This window comes from Staurois parvus, unplaced genomic scaffold (genome assembly GCF_062004578.1).
Source record: "Staurois parvus isolate SC_StPar_1 unplaced genomic scaffold, SC_StPar_1.0 ptg000572l, whole genome shotgun sequence".
Classification (NCBI taxonomy): domain Eukaryota; kingdom Metazoa; phylum Chordata; class Amphibia; order Anura; family Ranidae; genus Staurois; species Staurois parvus.
In genome coordinates, this window is record NW_028318368.1 from 6,091,188 (window position 1) to 6,110,398 (window position 19,211).

The window sequence follows — 19,211 nt, forward strand, 5'->3', positions numbered from 1 at the left end:
TTCATGGGCAAAGGCCTCCAGTTCAGTCACATTCTTAGGCTTGCGCACTGCAACTGCTTTCTTTAAGTCCCACCAGAGGTTCTCAATCGGATTTAAGTCTGGTGACTGCGATGGCCACTCCAAAATGTTCCAGCCTTTCCTCTGCAACCATGCTCTAGTGGACTTGGAGGTATGCTTGGGATCATTGTCCTGTTGAAAGGTCCAACGTCTCCCAAGCCTCAGGTGTGTGACGGACTGCATCACGTTTCCATCCAATATCTCCTGGTACTGAAGAGAATTCATGGTACCTTGCACACGCTGAAGCTTCCCTGTACCTGCAGAAGCAAAACAGCCCCAAAGCATGATTGACCCTCCACCATGCTTCACAGTAGGCAAGGTGTTCTTTTCATCATAGGCCTTGTTCTTCCTCCTCCAAACATAGCGTTGATCCATGGGCCCAAACAGTTCTAATTTTGTTTCATCAGTCCACAGAACACTATCCCACAACTTTTGTGGTTTGTCCACATGGCTTTTGGCATACTGCAGTCGACTCTTCTTATTCTTTGGAGACAGCAAGGGGGTACGCCTGGGAGTTCTGGCACGGAGGCCTTCATTACGCAGTGTGCGTCTTATTGTCTGGGCTGAAACTTCTGTACCCACATCTGACAAATCTTTTCTCAGTTCCTCAGCAGTCACACGGGGACTTCTCTCCACTCTACGCTTCAGGTAGCGCACAGCAGTCGAAGTCAGCATCTTCTTTCTGCCACGACCAGGTAGCGTTTCAACAGTGCCCTTTGCCTTGAATTTGCGAATGATGCTTCCTAAGGTGTCTCTTGGTATGTTTAACATCTTTGCAATCTTCTTATAGCCATTGCCCTTCCTGTGAAGAGAAATCACCTCTTCTCTTGTCTTCCTGGACCATTCTCTTGCCTTCACCATGTTTGTAACCACACCAGTAAATGTCTAGAAGGAGCTGAGTATCACAGTCATTTTAAAGCTGCCTAATTGGTGCTTATTATGCTTGATTGCTGCTCGGTGACATCCACAGGTGTTTTCAATACCTGATGGAAAGCACCTGTATGAACCTCTGTTCTTCAGAGTGGTAGTCTTTAAGGGGTTGAATAATTGTGGCAATGAAGAAACCACATAAGAACCATTTACTACTGTATTACATAAACAATTGATGTCATTTTAGTTGCATTTGGGTAGTTACAACGTCCTTGTAGGATTTGATTCTGAATACAATTCCAAATGTACACTATAGTCCCTAAACCCCTTTACAGCATTGGGGGTTGAATAATTTTGGTCACAACTGTAGATTCCACTCAGACGTTGTCAATAAAGGCTGGCAGACTGCATAGCACAGAAGATGGAACCCTTTGAATCTAGTCTTCTGGAATTTAAAGTAATGCAGAAGAGGAGGAGAAGAAGATCTAGAGTGGTCTAGAGTTTAAAGGAAAGATGCTTTAAGGAGTGAACATTGCTGTACAGTATAAATACATGGATGCTGATACCCTGCAGAAGTTCCGGATATCCAAGGCACTAATTATGAAGCTGTATAAAAACTTATAGGGGTTGATTTACTAAAGGTAAATATGCTGTGCACTGCAAGTGCAGTTGCTTTATATCCGAGGGGAAGCTATGAAATGAAGCTCTGTTGATTTCTTTGATCCAATCATGTGCAAGCAGAAATGCTTCTTTTTTTTTTCTTGCATGTTCCCCTCAGATTTAGAGCAACTGCACTTTCAGTGCACTTGCAGTGCATGGTCTATTAGCCTTTAGTAAATCAACCCCCCAGGGTACCTTGAGCCCTCAACCCAGAGACGCTATGTCATACCAGCATAATTCGGAAATATAACACGTGAGATTTTAAGGAGTGTTTCTTTGTGAATCATACATTTTTTTTTTTTAACGCTGTGCGTTATTTTGCCGCATACTCGGATGCGATAAAATATTGCTTAATGAGTTATGCCCAGTGTGATAAACTACAAGCTATGTCTGTTGCATAAGCATACAGTCATTGGGAGGCACTGCAGTTATTTAGTTTTTTCCAGTTTTTTTGTGATCTATGTGCAGATGAGTGACACACTGGAGTTGATTTACTAAAATTGGAGAGTGCAAAATCTGGTGCAGCTCTGCATAGAAACCAGTCAGCTTCCACAGTTTTATGATTTCTAAAACATGCAGGTTATGAGGTAGTAGTACTTCCAGTTTTGGAGCTAGGCTCTTCTGTCAGCCTTTGTTATGGGAATTCAAGGCTGGAGTTAATGAAGTTTTATTTTTGTTAAATGACACCTGGCACAGGGAGCCACATTCTTTCTGCGATTTTGATTAAAATTTCTGTTTCATCTGCTTCCATTTTCTCTGTTTTCACAGCTAAAGAGTACATTGGTATAGTCCAAGCTCATTAAACAGTATAACTCATACCATTAACTCTATTTTGTATGTATTAAACACAATGGTTATTCCTACATACCTGTCTGAGCGTCCACCCTCCAAGCTGTACCTCAAATAGGTCATACCATCCAAATACTGGCTGCTTGGCAGAGAGTCATCTCCTAGTTCTTTTAAGTCTTCTGGCCGCAGGTACTCCCCACCATCGCCGGTCATTGTATCATCTCCTTGTAAAAAATCAAATACAAAACTTAATACTTAACAATAAATAGTTGCTATTATTACATGTTACACCCATCACCATATATCATAGATCTGAAAATGATCAGTGCAAAATATTAGAATATTGTATCATTGCATGGCCATATGCTTTATTTGATTGCGTATAGAAAAAAACAATATATTTAAAACAGAACTCCAGGCAAAAACGTCTTTACATGTCCTTGTTGCTGATTATGTCATCCTTCTTTTGGTTCACTCAATAGTAGCTCTGAAATAGCCTATTTATTTTCAAATCAAACAGTTAATTCTATTTTGGTTTCATGTTTGTAAGACCGGTGGCTGCTATGCCTTCTATTCCCCCAGCCACTGGTCATGGCACATCCCTTCTGTAGTTCTTTCTCCAGGAAGCAGTGATGTAATTCAGCTCCACTTACAGTGGTGGGTGGACCGAGACTCTCAGACACATTCAATATGTACAGGCCTAGTGTACCCACTCACATTCACTACAATTCCCTTTTGTTGATGGGAACTGTAGTTTCCTTTACTGCAGAAAGAGAGAGCAGAGGATATGATGTAATCTCTGATGTTACACCTCAGAGAAGATGATGTTATCTTTTTGAATTAGAGAGATAAGGTCATGAAAATGCAATGCCAATTTTCTCCTAAATGGTAGGGATTTTCAAAATGGTATTAACTGTTTTGTAGTTTGTGTAGGGGGTGTTTTAATGGATCATCATTTTGCCTATCCCGGAGTTCTTCTTTAAATAACTACAGAAGGCTTGCCCACAATTTTTTGCTTAATTTTTGTAAAGGCTTGGAAGGAACAAATAATGCTGTCAAGTATTTTTTATACCTATCCCATTGGGAGATTTCACCAAATTTCTTATTCCTGTGACAGCAGTGAAAACAAAATTGGAATTGGATAGCAGATAGTAATAGTAACCTGATTCTAACTCTTCGCTAATTCACTGGAAAATGTGTTTTGTTGTAGTCCTACTGGAGATATTTCCTATCACTTCTTGTTCCAACAGGAAGTTAGGCGAAAATCTATTAAACTGGGTTGCACTCTACAAATACATTTTTTTTAAAAAAAGGTTCTATTCTTTCCCCACTTTGTTCAAAAATTGGGCAGGAGATAATGTACCCAGGCAAGGCAGTCATATGTTTTCTACTTCATACACAACTTTTGCACATATTATTCATTGCTGTTGGGTTGCAGAGAAACATGTACTGAGAAGCTACAATTGCTGACTTTGCCTTCTGAAAATGCTACTTGCCTGGCTGCAATGCTGATAAAATGGCTGTAATACTTTACGAAGCAAGACCTGGAATAAGTATGCAGATTAGGAGTTAAGACCTCAGACATTTTTAATCTGCATTCTAGTTCCAGGTCACTAAGAACATAATGAAGCCGCAGACAGACTGGCAACGCATATATTTTGCTCACTAAAACTTTTCTTTATCTCCTACTATTCCCACCTTATTACAATCCCCATACATTTTCCTGCATTGATGTGCTTTGCAAGGCACTGCCTTGGACAGGCCATTTAAAATTATTGAACTGTAATGCACCTCAACACATAAAATAAGGGATAAACTGCATTGTGAGTTGTGGTACACTGCTGTGCACTCATTGTGCTCTATTGGCACATTGGGGTTCCACTCAAAATGAATGGCACTGCAACAAACCTACGCATGCATGCTGCATCACAGCAACATGCTATTGTGAACACCGATCTAAAAATCAAGGCCAAAACAGGGCAAACATTTTTAATAGCAAAGAGCAGGAAGGAAATGCACTCTATATTCATTTCTCAGTGTAAGCACTAATCTACTGGAGTTATTTAATAAATGATACAAAGAACAATGGTCTACAGTACCTTGCAGTTGAAGACAGATCATTTTGGTGTTCTATGATAGATCACTAATTATACAAACTCATATATGGTTAAATTAGTATTTTGGTAACCATGCACTATAGTAAGGTGTTGCTTTCATGCATTACCATTAGACAATCATAATTAGCCACTCATAACTACTTGAGTTCCAAGTGTATAGGAAGGAAGGAACCTTAAATTATCTATATGTTTAGGACAAATCTATACTGTTCTCTTTTTTCTTAACTGACGAATCTAATCTAATACAGTTAAGTAAACAGAAGGTTTGTCATATTGCTTTGCAGCAGCAAAGCAATATGATTGTTCCAGGGGGAAAAAGGGCCGAAACAAGGATAGGAACTGATCAGACTCAGGTGTCAAGTATGGAATTGTAAAAAAGTAACATACTGAGCTACATTACTGCAGTAGATGAAACAGCAGAACTAGCCTTTGTTTTCCACATGCTAGAAGTAAAGCTTCTAGGTAAAAAGCTACCAGCAAATGTGTCTGCACTGTGTTTCTGTCATTCTCAGAACACTGCTTGACTTACATAAATTTTTTTGTTTTGCTTAACAAAAAGGGACTTCCAACCCCCCCCCCCCCCCCCCCCCATCCCCATACCCCTGTGCCCTCTCCTTTACCCCTCCATTCTTACCCAACTTCATCCCTTCATCCCATCATTCACTTCACTATTTTCTTTTCTCCTCACTCCTTCTCCTACTGTTTTCTTAGCACCAGTGCCCTATATCTACAGGTAATGTGTTCCTCAGCATCCCTAGTGCCTGGGATAGAGTGGCGATATAAAATAAGATTCTATAGGTCACAAAACATTTTTTCCTTTTTGGAAAAATCTGGAAATAGAAGTTTAAAACACCCTCTGCATTTAAAACTCACAGTGGGGTGAAGACTTTTGGAGGATGGCCTGGTGTCAGCAAAGAAGCCACTTCTCTCTAGGAAAAACATCAGGGACAGACTAATATTCTGCAAAAGGTACAGGGATTGGACTGCTGAAGACTGGGGTAAAGTCATTTTCTCTGATGAATCCCCTTTCTAATTGTTTGGGGCATCCAGAAAAATCCTTGTCCGGAGAAGAAAAGGTGAACACTACCATCAGTCCGGCATTATGCCAACAGTAAAACATCCTGAGACCATTCATGTGTGGGGTTGCTTCTCAGTCAAGGGAGTGTACAATTTTGCAGAACACAGCCATGAATAGAGAATGGTACAAAAACATCCAAAAACAGTTTGGTGCAAACAATGCCTTTTCCAGCATAATGCAGAACCTTGCCATAAGGCATAAGTGGCTTGGGAAACAAAACATTGTAATTTTGGGTCAATAGCCAGGTAACTCCACCAGACCTTAATCCCATTGAGAACATGTGGTCAATCTTCAAGAGGCGGGTAAACAAAAAAAAACCCCACAAACCCTGACAAACTCCAAGCATTGATTATGCAAGAATGGGCTGCCATCAGTCAGGATGTGGCCCAGAAGTTGGCTGACAGCATGTCAGGGCGAATTGCAGAGGCTGTAATAAAGAAGGGTCAACCCTGCAAATGTTGACTCTGCAAATACTGTCAATAAAAGCCTTTGACACTTATGAAATGCTTGTAATTATACTTCAGTATACCATAGTAACGTCTGACAAAAAGATAAAAAAACACTGAAGCAGCAGACTTTGGAAAATTAATATTTGTATCATTCTCAAAACTTTTGGCCAGGGCTGTAAATTGATGTTGTTAAATGCCAATGGTAAACTGCTAAGTGAGCTCCTTTACCACTTTACATAACAGACGGCAACAATCTATGTACCCACACCTATGAATAAATAAATATAGCTATTACAAATATGGGGCAGTGAACTGAGGTATTACACTTCAAAATGCTAGGTTTATTACACAGCATGCTTTTTATAAGTAGTTCTTTTAAGCACCACTACACACATTGCCATTGTTAGCAGTTCAGTGGTTTTACTCTCCTGCATATGTTATATTGAGAATGTAATATTAGAAATTGTCAATGGTCAAAATCACCACAAAACAAAGCAATATCCACAGCATTCCTCCATATCCTGCATATACCAATACCTTGCTCACTAAGGTCTTCATCAGAAAAGAGCTCATCAGCAAATAATTTAAAAGCTGCACAGAGCACATTTTAGAAGTAAAACAAGTGAAGGAGATTTATAGAGATAATAAGAGACCCTGCAGGGTATCTCGTAATAGATACTCTAAGTTGCTGAGGAAATGTGAATGCAGAAATAACGTAGAAATAATGTAGAAGAAGAAAATAAACTAGATAATGAAAATGTGCCAAACATGTACCTTTCCCAGTTCTTTCCACTTACAACTATACAAATACGGTGAAACAACTTTGCATAATGTCATAGATCCCATAGTTTTAGGAGAAGCACGTTAGTTACTTATGATTAGGACCTGCAAACCTGTGGACTAATACAATATTGTCATTCACTGGGAAATAATAGCAATTACCAGAACTTTTAATACCCCTGCATGTTATAAAAGGGTCCCTCCAGTGAATAATTTACATGTAAATGTACATGTACATGAGACTTGGATGCTGGGTATCTATTTTTAAAAAAATTCCAAAACTAACCATTTCCAGAAGCTTTTTTAACACTTTAGTATAGCTTGGCCATGGTTATTGTGCACAATAAATACAAAATACAGTATAATTTTACAGGACGGTTGAGATGCTTACAGGCCAATAACATTTTTTTTTAATGCAAGTAATGCATCCAAAAAAAGCATACACAAGTATGAAGCTGTTAAGGGACTTCAGTTTTTTCTCTCTGATTTTTCCACTCCAAATATTATTCCTGCCTTTATTGACGCAACTACGTTTTGCATCATCCACTTACTGATCATTCTTCCTGGAACAACATTAACAGTCATCATACCACCTACTTGATCATGAAGCTGAATCAAATGTTAGTCTACAGTATCTAATATTAATCCTCTTTATAGCAAGCTACTACTTAATGCATCAGTGTATGCTTTACTGCCAGTATTGTTGTCCTAATATTTTTTGCTATTTCCTTATGAAATGCACAAAAGGATACTTATATATAATTTTTTTATTACTTTTGGAAGTTAATCCTTACCCCAGGTATTCTTGAAGCCAAGGCATGTGCTACATGCAGATCATCCACATTTTATATGCTCTAATATACTCTACACCTCTTCTATACTGTACCTTCCCATGCGGGATTTGTTATTTGACAAAGTGGATGTACCTTCTGCCCAAAAGAGATGGAGTTCTAACAAGTGGAAGAGTATATGGCTGAATTAGCCTCTCTCTCTCCTGTGTCTACTAACACAAACCACTCAGAATTATGGCAATGCTTAGCGGGAAGTGGCAGTGCCATATCAAACCTCAAAGTACCACTGTCATGACAGCAATTGGTAGGCTGCCAATTTTTACCTCACCTTTTGAAAATACTAGTTTTCTGGTTGTCCTGTTAATGCTATTGCTTCAATGCATTCAGTAACTGAACCAGAACGCACACATACAAAATAAGTATGGCACTCTTCGACATGCATGTGCACTGTGACTGGTCAGGTAGCATTTTTAAAAATGGTCCAGCAATGGCAGTCCCTATATACTTATAATAAAAGTTTGGACATTTTTGAGGCATGCAGAAGGCAATTTTTATTAAGTAATGCTAAAATACAAGAAAGGAATGTTTATATAACATTTAGAAATTGGCAACAGTAGAAGTGTTTTGAAACTCACCTTCTTCATCGGAGACATCCAGCACCTCAGTCATTGTCTCTGGAACATTCAACTTGTGTTTCTCTGTCACAGTCTGCAAAAAACAAAGCCAACATCAACATATGGCAATAAAATGCAGTTCTCAATGTTATACTGTAATTCTACAGCATCCTGTAACAAAACAAATCATCTCATAATGCATTACACAATGAACAAGAGGAAACAAACTCAACAATGATCATAAAAGAGGATTCTTTCATGGACTTGTCATATTACTTTCTGTGTGAGAAGTTAGAGAAGTTAAACCTTTTTACTTATTCAAAGTGATATATTTCTTGAGTATTTAATATATTAACGTGGGCCTGTGGTCAGGATATGGACATTCAGGTATTTATATATTCTTACAGCCATCACACACACACACACACACCAGTCTTCGGTCTCATTCAAGTGACAACAAGGGTCCGGTTCTATCCTCAGCAAGGAATGGATTATGAATTCTGCAAACAGAGCTCCCTGCAGAAGACCTGGAGGTGCATCATCTAGTAGCAGAAAGAACTTTATTCGGGGAACAGCTGTTTTTTGTATGTTAGCTATTTTTTTATTATGCTGGATTTGGGTTTTAACAAGCAGTAAATAAGCTCATATAACTGAATTTCTGTTGGAACGGAGACACTGCATCCACTAAGCAAATTATAATCAGGCACTTTGCTTTGTCCTACTTTCACATGATCAGTTCACATAAACAGGTCCACATTGTTTGCCTGCTTGATAGAAAGCTTATTAAACAAGCAAGAGGCTCTATACAACAGACATCAAAAGCAACATTGTCTAATTTAGTACCTGTTGTTTAATAAACCATAAATCAAATAAGCATGTAACATCAACCCATTTATATGACTTCATTGTGTATATGTAGTAAATTAGATTTAATAAGTTCTCACTGAACTCTGTAGCTGCAGGCACTGTTGAGTAAATCATCCTCATCATTCACAGCAGAAGTGGTTAAAGTGAATCAGGGGTCATGCTATGAAAATTTAGGTATTTGCATGTTCTTAACAAGCAGAAAAATAGGATTGTGCTACGCACCATAAAATATTTTTCTTCGAGTCCACTGAGGGACACAGTTTGATGATAATTAAGCAACTTAGTGTTATACTGCCACCTACAAGAGAAATAGACACTAGGCACATAAAGACGGAAAGACAGACTGTTAGAGGCTATAACCCCTCCCACCTGATACCTGCTCAGCTGTGACAAGTAGTACAAGAGAAGGGGAAAACATATCAGCAGAGGGAGCTGTGTCCCACAATGAGCTCAGAAAAGTTTTTTGGTGAGTACAAATATCCTATTTTCTCTATAAGCCACTTATCAAGGGGCACACCTTGAAGATAATTAAACACTAGGGACATCCTAATGCAATCCAATCTGAATGTCAGGCACACCCAACAAAACGGGCAAAGCCGAACAGAAAAAAAAACAAAATGAAAGGGATACCAAGGGCATTAAATAGCATATGTGGAAGCAGAAGCATCAACTTTGTAAAACTTAGAGAAAGTATGTACAGAAGACCAGGACATAGCCTTATAAATCTGTGGCACCCAAGCCTGGTGATGAAAAGTCTAAGAAACATTCACTGTCCTAAGATAGTGGAATTTAACAGGAAAAGGAAGCAACACATAGAACTGCACAGTAACCTGTCTAATTCACTTAGAAATAGTGGATATGGAAGCTGGAGAAACTCTTTTAGGATGTACCGGGATGACAAAAATAAAATCCATCTGCCTAAAAAAGGTAGTGTCAGAAAGGTAAATCCTGGACTTCACCACATCGAAGTAATGGAGAGAAATCTCCTTGGGATTAACCAGTGTCAGATTTAGGGAAGGGATCACAATATCCTTAAAAAGGTGTAAGGCAGAGGCCACTTACGGTAAAGGAGGTTCTTCGTTTCATAACAACCTTGTTTTTATATAAGATCAAATGCAGCTCCCAACATAAGAACACTGACAACTCAGAAACCAATCTGGCTGAAGTAATGGCCACAAGAAAGGCATAGTAATAGCAAGGAGATGTCACACATAGGTTCAAAAGGAGGTCTTTGTAACGGTGACAATGCAAGATTTAAAATCTAGTGGAGTACAGACAGGAGGAGCAACACATGTAAACCCTTGTATAACAGTGCTAATCATCGCATGATTCGTAAGAGGACGTTGGAAATAAACAGACAGGGAAGACACCTTGCCTTTGATGTCATGGGCCATATGTTCTTCTATCCCTATCTAGAGGGCTGAAAAAACACAGCCCACCAAAAAGGCACATGGGGAAACCCCCAGAGAATCACAAGAGTGAAAATAAGTCTTCCAGATTCCATTATACATCCTGCAGGAAAAAGCTTTCTGACCTTTTACCATGGACCAGATTTCAAAATCTGAAATGACCCTGGGTTTTAACAGTTAGGTTATCAAAGCCAGTGACTCAGAATTAGAGTGGAAGATCATTTTGTGAGATAACAGGAATGATCTGGGGTGGGGTGAACCTGCATGCAGAGGTGCGGTTATTCACAGGTTTTGATCCCTTAGTTTGTCAAAGACATTTAGGACCCCCTGAACCTGAAATAGTGAAAGAAGGCCTGGATTTGGGAACTGCAATCTGGCATCAAGGAATGAAAGGAACTTTTACACTTTCTCCAATGAAAAGACAGAAAGATTGGCTACCACTTGGGTAGGCATAACAAAGCCATTTTACAAAGCTGCTCTAGGGCCACCTAAGCACAGCAAAAGTTGCTGTCCTGTTAACCTTGTGTGCAGACACCAATGGCAAAATCTTGGCTAAGTGCACACATAATTCTAAGAACAGGAAGCGCTCACAGCAGTGAGACACTAATCACTAGATGACCACTACAAAAGGGGCTTGATACATGTGTGCCTTTTCTCCGGAGTGCATTCCTGTGCATGTGCACACTCATAAAGTCTCCCCACTCTGTGCTTCACCATCAAGGAATTAGGGGAGGGATGTGTAACCCTGCCTGGTGACCAAGTAAACAGAAGAATAACAAGAAGGGTGCTCCACTCTCAAAACTAAAGTTCAGCTCACTGATATAGAAAATAAAGAGGAGGATACCTCCACGTAGCCAGCTTGCAAATTACATAAAGTAAAAGCCAAGTATAAGGCAAGTCCAGAAGTTAAAAGAGAAATTTCACTTCACAAAAGAGGCGCTCAATGACAGCCTGATCTGTAAAGATGTAGCACATACACAGGCCTAGGGAACATAAGAAGAAAACATTTTTCAACACAGCATACAAGCCACTCACAAGAAGTGAGTCTTCAGAGACAGGAGTAGAAGAGCTGACCTGAATAGTGGAGTTCTCTGTAAATGGACCACAAAGGGATATTCACTACCAACAAAGGGACTATCACACAGAGATCACCAGTATACTAAATATACTAAGAAAATCTTGTTTGCTAATATATTTCTTATGAGCCTACTATCTATTTTTCTGATAGGCTGCAGTATAACCCTAATTTTGTACTATGTCCCTCAATAGAAGATAGAGAAAGGCGCTTTAAAATAATTTATCACTGCTATTTGTGCTGCAGGCATTGTGGAGCAAGTCACCCTCAAAGTTTGAAGCAGAAGCACTGAAATCCTTTAGGTCCTTCTCTAAGACAACAAACCACCCAGCTCCCCTTCCTGTGTTTACATTACAGATTTGAAGGCAGGAAAGCAGCTGATTCACTACTAGGTGTGGTGAGTCCAGAGAATGAACTTTAGTGTTCTTCCACAGTGCCTGCAGGTACAAAGGTCAGTGAATACTTGATGTAAAGCTCATATTATTGCTTGCTAAGAATATTTAACTATGTGAATACCCATATCATTGCCAATAGGTTTTTTAAAGAATTAACCTGTGAAGTTAAACAAGAACAAATATTAACTATATATATAATATTTAATATGCATAAATGATAATGAATGAACGTGTAATGGGGAGGATTGAAAAAAAATTACTGAAGGGTTACTGTTTCCAATAAAAAGAACTAAATTAATCATAATTGGCAAAAAATCTAAATTCACTCTGTACTCATCTCCTTTGCAGCACTGTGTTTTGTAGACAATGATACATCCACTCTTAGCTTTAAAATTTAAAGGATAAGTTCACCTTCTGCAGCACGTTACACATTACACCCATATTTAGGGTGTAACATGCTCAAGTAGAAGTACTCCTCACCGCTCTGATCCCCCCAACCTTCTTTCCACCTTTCCCCATGACAGGAATTTGTGAATGAGACAACTATAAGTCCCGTCTGCCACAGTGGCAGATGGCTTGTTGTCCTGAGTAAACTGCAAGGGTGAAGATAAGCACACTCATAGTTAATTCGCTAGCCCTGCAGCTTTCAAAATAAAAGCCTGTAGAGAAGTACCGACTGAAAGTTGTAGGGCTTGTCTGCATGAGCCTTACGTTGCACCCATGATCCACTGATCACGAGTGCAATGCTTTGCAGGCTCCCGTGTGAGAAAACAATAAATGCACACATTTTCCAGCCCAAATATGTGCATTTATTATTTTTCACAAAAGCCGAACTTAGCCCTTAATCTCAATAAAGTATTTACTGTATATCAGCCTAACAATTGTGTGGAAGCTGGACATGAATTATTTTGAACAATGCAGGGGTTTCTTGAGCTGCTGATGAGTTAAAATGTGTTTGTTTTTTTTCTCTGAATCTGTGACAGATTTTTATAGACAAAGATAGATAGATATAACAGCCGGCAGGTGGGCAGCACTGAAGTTGGTGCAGAGGAGGAGAGGGTGGGGACTGGGATGCATACATATAGTACAGATTTCACAAGAACCCCAGTTTGTGGTTTGTATAAATGCACGACATGCCTGGTAAGCAAGCAGGAAACTTGGAAAAGTTAGTTTGGCAGTGAATTTTAGACAGTTATGTAAAGGAACAAACCAAGATTTTGACAGCCATAAAATTATGCAGAGCTGATGCCAAGGTCTTCTTTGAAAATGCTGTGAATATTGGCAATCTGCCGACTTCTTTGCATCGTGTTATAAAACATTTCAGCTTCCATGGAATGCTCATCTTCTATTAGACCCATTTTAACAAGGCAGCAGTACTCATCCGAACATACCCAGATTATGAAGCTATGCATAAATGCTACTGGTTTGTGAGTTGTAGAAAAAAAAAAACTCTTGCAACATGCACAAAAAACCGGTTGGTGTGCTGCATCACCCAAGACTGTTTTTCACTCTTACTCAAGCTCTGGTTTTATATACAGTAGGTGATATTTATAGGTGAATAGTGATTGGGTTTTGCACACAGGTGAGGAAGAGCAATGCAACAATTCTAGCTATTGTTAAGAAATTTGCCCCATCTGGGTCTATTTGTGGCTGCTGTCACCTCAAGCAGGTGGCATTCTCTATGAGTTCTAGTTTGCTAGGACTGCCAGACATACTGAAATTTCTTCAGTTTGTATATCTTTAGGTTAATATTACTGTTATAGGCTGGGTTAGCATTAATATATATATATCTATACCAGGGGCGGACTGACAACTCATGGGGCCCCTGTGTCCTTGCCCAAACTCAAAAAAGCCTATGAAAAAGGTACCAGGGGCATCTCATGGGACCCCCTACTGACCCCGGGCCCTCGGGCAGTGCCCGATTTTCCAAATGGTCAGTCCACCCCTGATCTACAGTTGTGACCAAAATTATTCAACCCCCAATGCTGTAAAGGGGTTTAGGGACTATAGTGTACATTTGGAATTGTATTCAGAATCAAATCCTACAAGGACGTTGTAACTACCCAAATGCAACTAAAATGACATCAATTGTTTATGTAATACAGTAGTAAATGGTTCTTATGTGGTTTCTTCATTGCCACAATTATTCAACCCCTTAAAGACTACCACTCTGAAGAACAGAGGTTCATACAGGTGCTTTCCATCAGGTATTGAAAACACCTGTGGATGTCACCGAGCAGCAATCAAGCATAATAAGCACCAATTAGGCAGCTTTAAAATGACTGTGATACTCAGCTCCTTCTAGACATTTACTGGTGTGGTTACAAACATGGTGAAGGCAAGAGAATGGTCCAGGAAGACAAGAGAAGAGGTGATTTCTCTTCACAGGAAGGGCAATGGCTATAAGAAGATTGCAAAGATGTTAAACATACCAAGAGACACCTTAGGAAGCATCATTCGCAAATTCAAGGCAAAGGGCACTGTTGAAACGCTACCTGGTCGTGGCAGAAAGAAGATGCTGACTTCGACTGCTGTGCGCTACCTGAAGCGTAGAGTGGAGAGAAGTCCCCGTGTGACTGCTGAGGAACTGAGAAAAGATTTGTCAGATGTGGGTACAGAAGTTTCAGCCCAGACAATAAGACGCACACTGCGTAATGAAGGCCTCCGTGCCAGAACTCCCAGGCGTACCCCCTTGCTGTCTCCAAAGAATAAGAAGAGTCGACTGCAGTATGCCAAAAGCCATGTGGACAAACCACAAAAGTTGTGGGATAGTGTTCTGTGGACTGATGAAACAAAATTAGAACTGTTTGGGCCCATGGATCAACGCTATGTTTGGAGGAGGAAGAACAAGGCCTATGATGAAAAGAACACCTTGCCTACTGTGAAGCATGGTGGAGGGTCAATCATGCTTTGGGGCTGTTTTGCTTCTGCAGGTACAGGGAAGCTTCAGCGTGTGCAAGGTACCATGAATTCTCTTCAGTACCAGGAGATATTGGATGGAAACGTGATGCAGTCCGTCACACACCTGAGGCTTGGGAGACGTTGGACCTTTCAACAGGACAATGATCCCAAGCATACCTCCAAGTCCACTAGAGCATGGTTGCAGAGGAAAGGCTGGAACATTTTGGAGTGGCCATCGCAGTCACCAGACTTAAATCCGATTGAGAACCTCTGGTGGGACTTAAAGAAAGCAGTTGCAGTGCGCAAGCCTAAGAATGTGACTGAACTGGAGGCCTTTGCCCATGAAGAATGGGCGAAGATACCCGTAGATCGCTGCAAGACACTTGTGTCAAGCTATGCTTCACGTTTAAAAGCTGTTATAACTGTAAAAGGATGCTGTACTAAGTACTAAGATTGAATGTCACTTGGGGGTTGAATAAAACTGATAATGCTGTGAGCACAGAAAAGACATTTGTGGTTATTTCATTATAACTGTTATGTTATATTTGTCTGACCTACAAGTGCCTCTTTAATGTAAATGTAAGCAAGATGACTGAATGATCAAAAGCAATGTCAAACTGGCCAAAACACTCAATTTCAGTGGGGGTTGAATAATTTTGGTCACAACTGTATACACAAATAAGGGTTAGTGTGCTGCATTTGTTAAGGCGGCTTTACCCCGAGGTGCTAAGTGTATATCTGGGCATGTCAATAGTTATTAGGTCCAGTTGTGTAGCTACGGAAAAGAGGAACTGTTCTTTTATTTGCCTAGGATTACATCACAGTGAAAAGTAGTACTAAACAACCAGCAGATTTTCAGCTGTTTTTATGTACCTCTCCCACTCAATGCAAATCTACCAGTGATATCACTGTATGGAGATTCAGTTTTGGACCTACCAATGTCATTCTGTATGAGTTACACAGCAACTATCAAGTAACTGAGCTTTTTATTTGCTGTACAGTCATTTCATGAAGCAGGGACATAAAGAAAGATTATTAAATGGCTGGCTATTACACACAAAGATCTGCAATTACTGCACAAAGCAATGAATCATGTGATAGAAGTCTGTTTTTTATCTGTTGATAATTTAACATACTGCTGATTATCAGTAAATTAATGGCATCCTACTAACAAACTGTGGCTGCCACATCTGCTTTATTTCTCACTCAGAGAAAAAATTAACCCCATTTAACAAAGTAAGATACAGAATTTAAGATATGCAAACTCTTTATGTATTGTATTATATTTCTAAGAAAATAACCTAATTTAACACCCTTAAACATTGCAATAGATTTTCAGATTTTTCTAAGATCTCCAAGAAGCAGATCACAAAAATATGTGAATTAGAACTAACACATTTCAATAATTAATATTATTTTTCTTCTTGCATAACCCCAGATTGTGTTCTGTGTCTGTTTACTTGCAGTGAATAGGAACGAAGTTGCATGGTGGGCAAGTTATACGTTGCCTAAATGTGTTAAATACAACTAAATGCAATATGTGGTGTAACATAAGCAAGTCTAAGAATTGCATTGCAGTAATGCAAGTGAGCGTATGTTGAAGACATACATAAGCAGAGGTTGAAACAATCTGTAGCTCCAGAATTATAGGCAGTGGAACAATATGAAAAGCTTGACTTGTCATGTAAAGTCAAGCTTGACCCTGCCCATTCCACCTCTTGGGCTTCCCTATAGGTGCTCTAGAGCAGTGGTCTCCAAACTGCGGCCTGGGGGCCGGATGCGTCCCTTTGCTCACCTTATCTGGCCAAAGGGGCACTTCTTCTCCCACAGATACAAGATACTATATCTCCCACTGACACCAACAATGGGGCATAATCCCTGCTACTGACATCAATAATGAGGCACTAGTTCACCTATAGACACCAATGATGGGGCACTATTCCTCCCACTAACACCAATGATGGGACAGTATTTCTCAAACTGACACCAACGATGGGACACTATTCCTCCCACTATTACCAAGCATAGGACACTATTCCTCCCACTTACACCAGTGATGGGGTACTATTTCTCCCACTGACACAAGTGATGGGGCAATAATCCTCCCACTGACACCAAGGATGGGGCACTATTTCTTCCGCTGTTACCAATGATGGGGCACTCTTCCTCCCACTGACACCAATAATGGGGCACTATTTCTCCCACTATCACCAATGATGGGGCACTATTCCTCAAACTGACACCAATGATGGGACACTATTCCTCCCACTGACACCAATGATGGGGCACTATTCCTCAAACTGACACCAATGATGGGACACTATTCCTCCCACTATTACCAAGCATAGGACACTATTCCTCCCACGTACACCAGTGATGGGGCACTATTTCTCCCACTGACACCAATGATGGGACAGTATTCCTCCCACTGACACCAATGATAGGGCAATAATCCTCCCACTGACACCAACAATGGAGCACTATTGCTTCCACTATTACCAAGCACAGGACACTATTCCTCCCACTGACACCAATGACAGGGTGCTTTTCTTCCCCCTAATACCAAAGAAGCATTGTTTACTCCCAGTGATACCAGGACAATTTCTACTTCCACTGGCCACAGTTCCAGCCCCGTACAGTCTGTAAGACAGCAAACTGACACTTTGTTTAGAAAGTTTGGAGACCCCTGCTCTAGAGTGATGCAGACACACTGATTGTCAAGCAGGCTTAGTAGATAAAGGGTGGACCTAAACCTGACTTTTAAAAGAACTGTATCTCTAGGTCTCAGAGCTCAAGTTCAATAGCACAGCTTTGTGAAAGGTTAACTGTAATATTTTTTTTCTAACTTGCGAATCAGTAAATGGAACAAATGTATCAGTGTGTTATGAGATTAAAAGGTAAAGTATTGTACATGGCACAAAGCTTGGAAACAATTATTTAAGGATACCTGTGGGGATAGAAATACGGGAGCTGTTTCTTAAAGGTACAGGCTCTAAATTATTTATCCTTTTCCTGTCATACTGTAGGCAGTCACTGACAAGCATACAGGAGGAAAGTTGAGACTTTATGATTTATGTCAGGTACTTATATAGTGCCATCAATTTATGCAGTGTTTTACATATATATTGTACATTCACATCAGTCCCTAACCCTCAAGGGGTGTACAATCTAAGGTCCCTAACTCACACATACATACACATACTAGGGCCAGTTTAGACAGGATCCAATTAATCTACCAGCATGTCTTTGGAGGGTGGGAGGAAACCCACACAGACACAGGGAGAACATGCAAACTCCAGGCAGGTGGTGCCGTGGCTGGGATTCAAACCAGCAACTAGTACTAATACTGCCAGGCGGAAGTGCTAACCACTTAGCCACTGTGCTGCCCAGATGTATGCTTGTTCAAGGTTAGTGACTTTTTAGACAGTGAAGCAACGATCTGCCTGAAGGCTTGTACCATTGAAAGTCAGATCAGTAGCAGAAGCTATCATAGTTCTACTCTTACAGGTTTCATCTAATACAGATATGTTAATGGCAATACTGTATACTACAAGCATAAGGGTTTTACATTCATCAAATAACACAAACAGCAAAGAACTAAGCACTGTCTACAGAAAACAACAACAACCAATCAGAATGGGCTTCACTGAAATCGGACAATAAAAGAAGGGCTGGATGTTACAATTACTGCATTTAGCACTTTTCTTCTTACACTATTTATTAAATCAATACATGCTTTCCAATAAGAAATTTTAAAGGTGCTAATCAAATGGCTGTATGTATAAACATCCAATTATACAGTATATACTCTAGCAATGTACAGCATATATATTGTAGGAGTTTATTCTGTGGGCCACAATACACAGCAACAATTCATTGTGAAAAGGTTCAGTTCTCTAAGCTATAATGCATGCACCGACATGATGCTACTGATTTAAGAAGTAAAACTGAACGTATAGAGGTACTCACAGTGGTAGTTGTGATGATCTCCTCTGTGACAACCTTCAATGTGTCCACCACAGAGATGTATCCCAGTCGCCTGGCAATCGCAAGTGCAGTGTTACCATTCTGCAGGGGAAGAAGGAGTGAGGAAAAGAGTGGTAAAACTGTAAGCAAATTCCAGTACAGCAAGTGAGCCAGCCTTCCCATCCAAAACAAGGCACCAAACACAGGAAAAGGCGCTTCACAAATCTGTAATTCACTTCTGAAGTCTTTCTGTGCGGTTTTAATCCCCATAGCAACACAACACACTGACATCTGCCAGCTTCTCTGCATAAAAATGTACTGTCTGCTTTAAGGCTGTCACACACCAGCACAATTTGCCTTAAAAGCTAGCTGCTTAAGATGCTTCCAAATGCA

The 19,211-nt window shown here is 40.0% G+C and overlaps 1 protein-coding gene across 29 annotated transcripts in view; it reads right to left on the minus strand.

The window, feature by feature from the left end:
* The window catches only part of ANK2 (ankyrin 2), a 290,860-nt gene that overhangs the window by 120,960 nt on the left and 150,689 nt on the right, over nucleotides 1-19,211 (minus strand). For 26 of the 29 annotated variants that reach the window (XM_089691824.1, XM_089691825.1, XM_089691828.1 and 23 more), the window contains 3 exons: nucleotides 18,822-18,920; nucleotides 8,227-8,299; nucleotides 2,456-2,600 (listed from right to left, as the gene is read on the minus strand). In XM_089691824.1, coding sequence (XP_089547950.1) covers nucleotides 2,456-2,600; nucleotides 8,227-8,299; nucleotides 18,822-18,920 — 317 coding nt within the window. Of the gene's footprint in view, nucleotides 1-2,455; nucleotides 2,601-6,557; nucleotides 6,612-8,226; nucleotides 8,300-18,821; nucleotides 18,921-19,211 lie in introns of all 29 variants that reach the window. The other 3 variants (XM_089691815.1, XM_089691813.1, XM_089691811.1) reach the window with 2 other exon arrangements.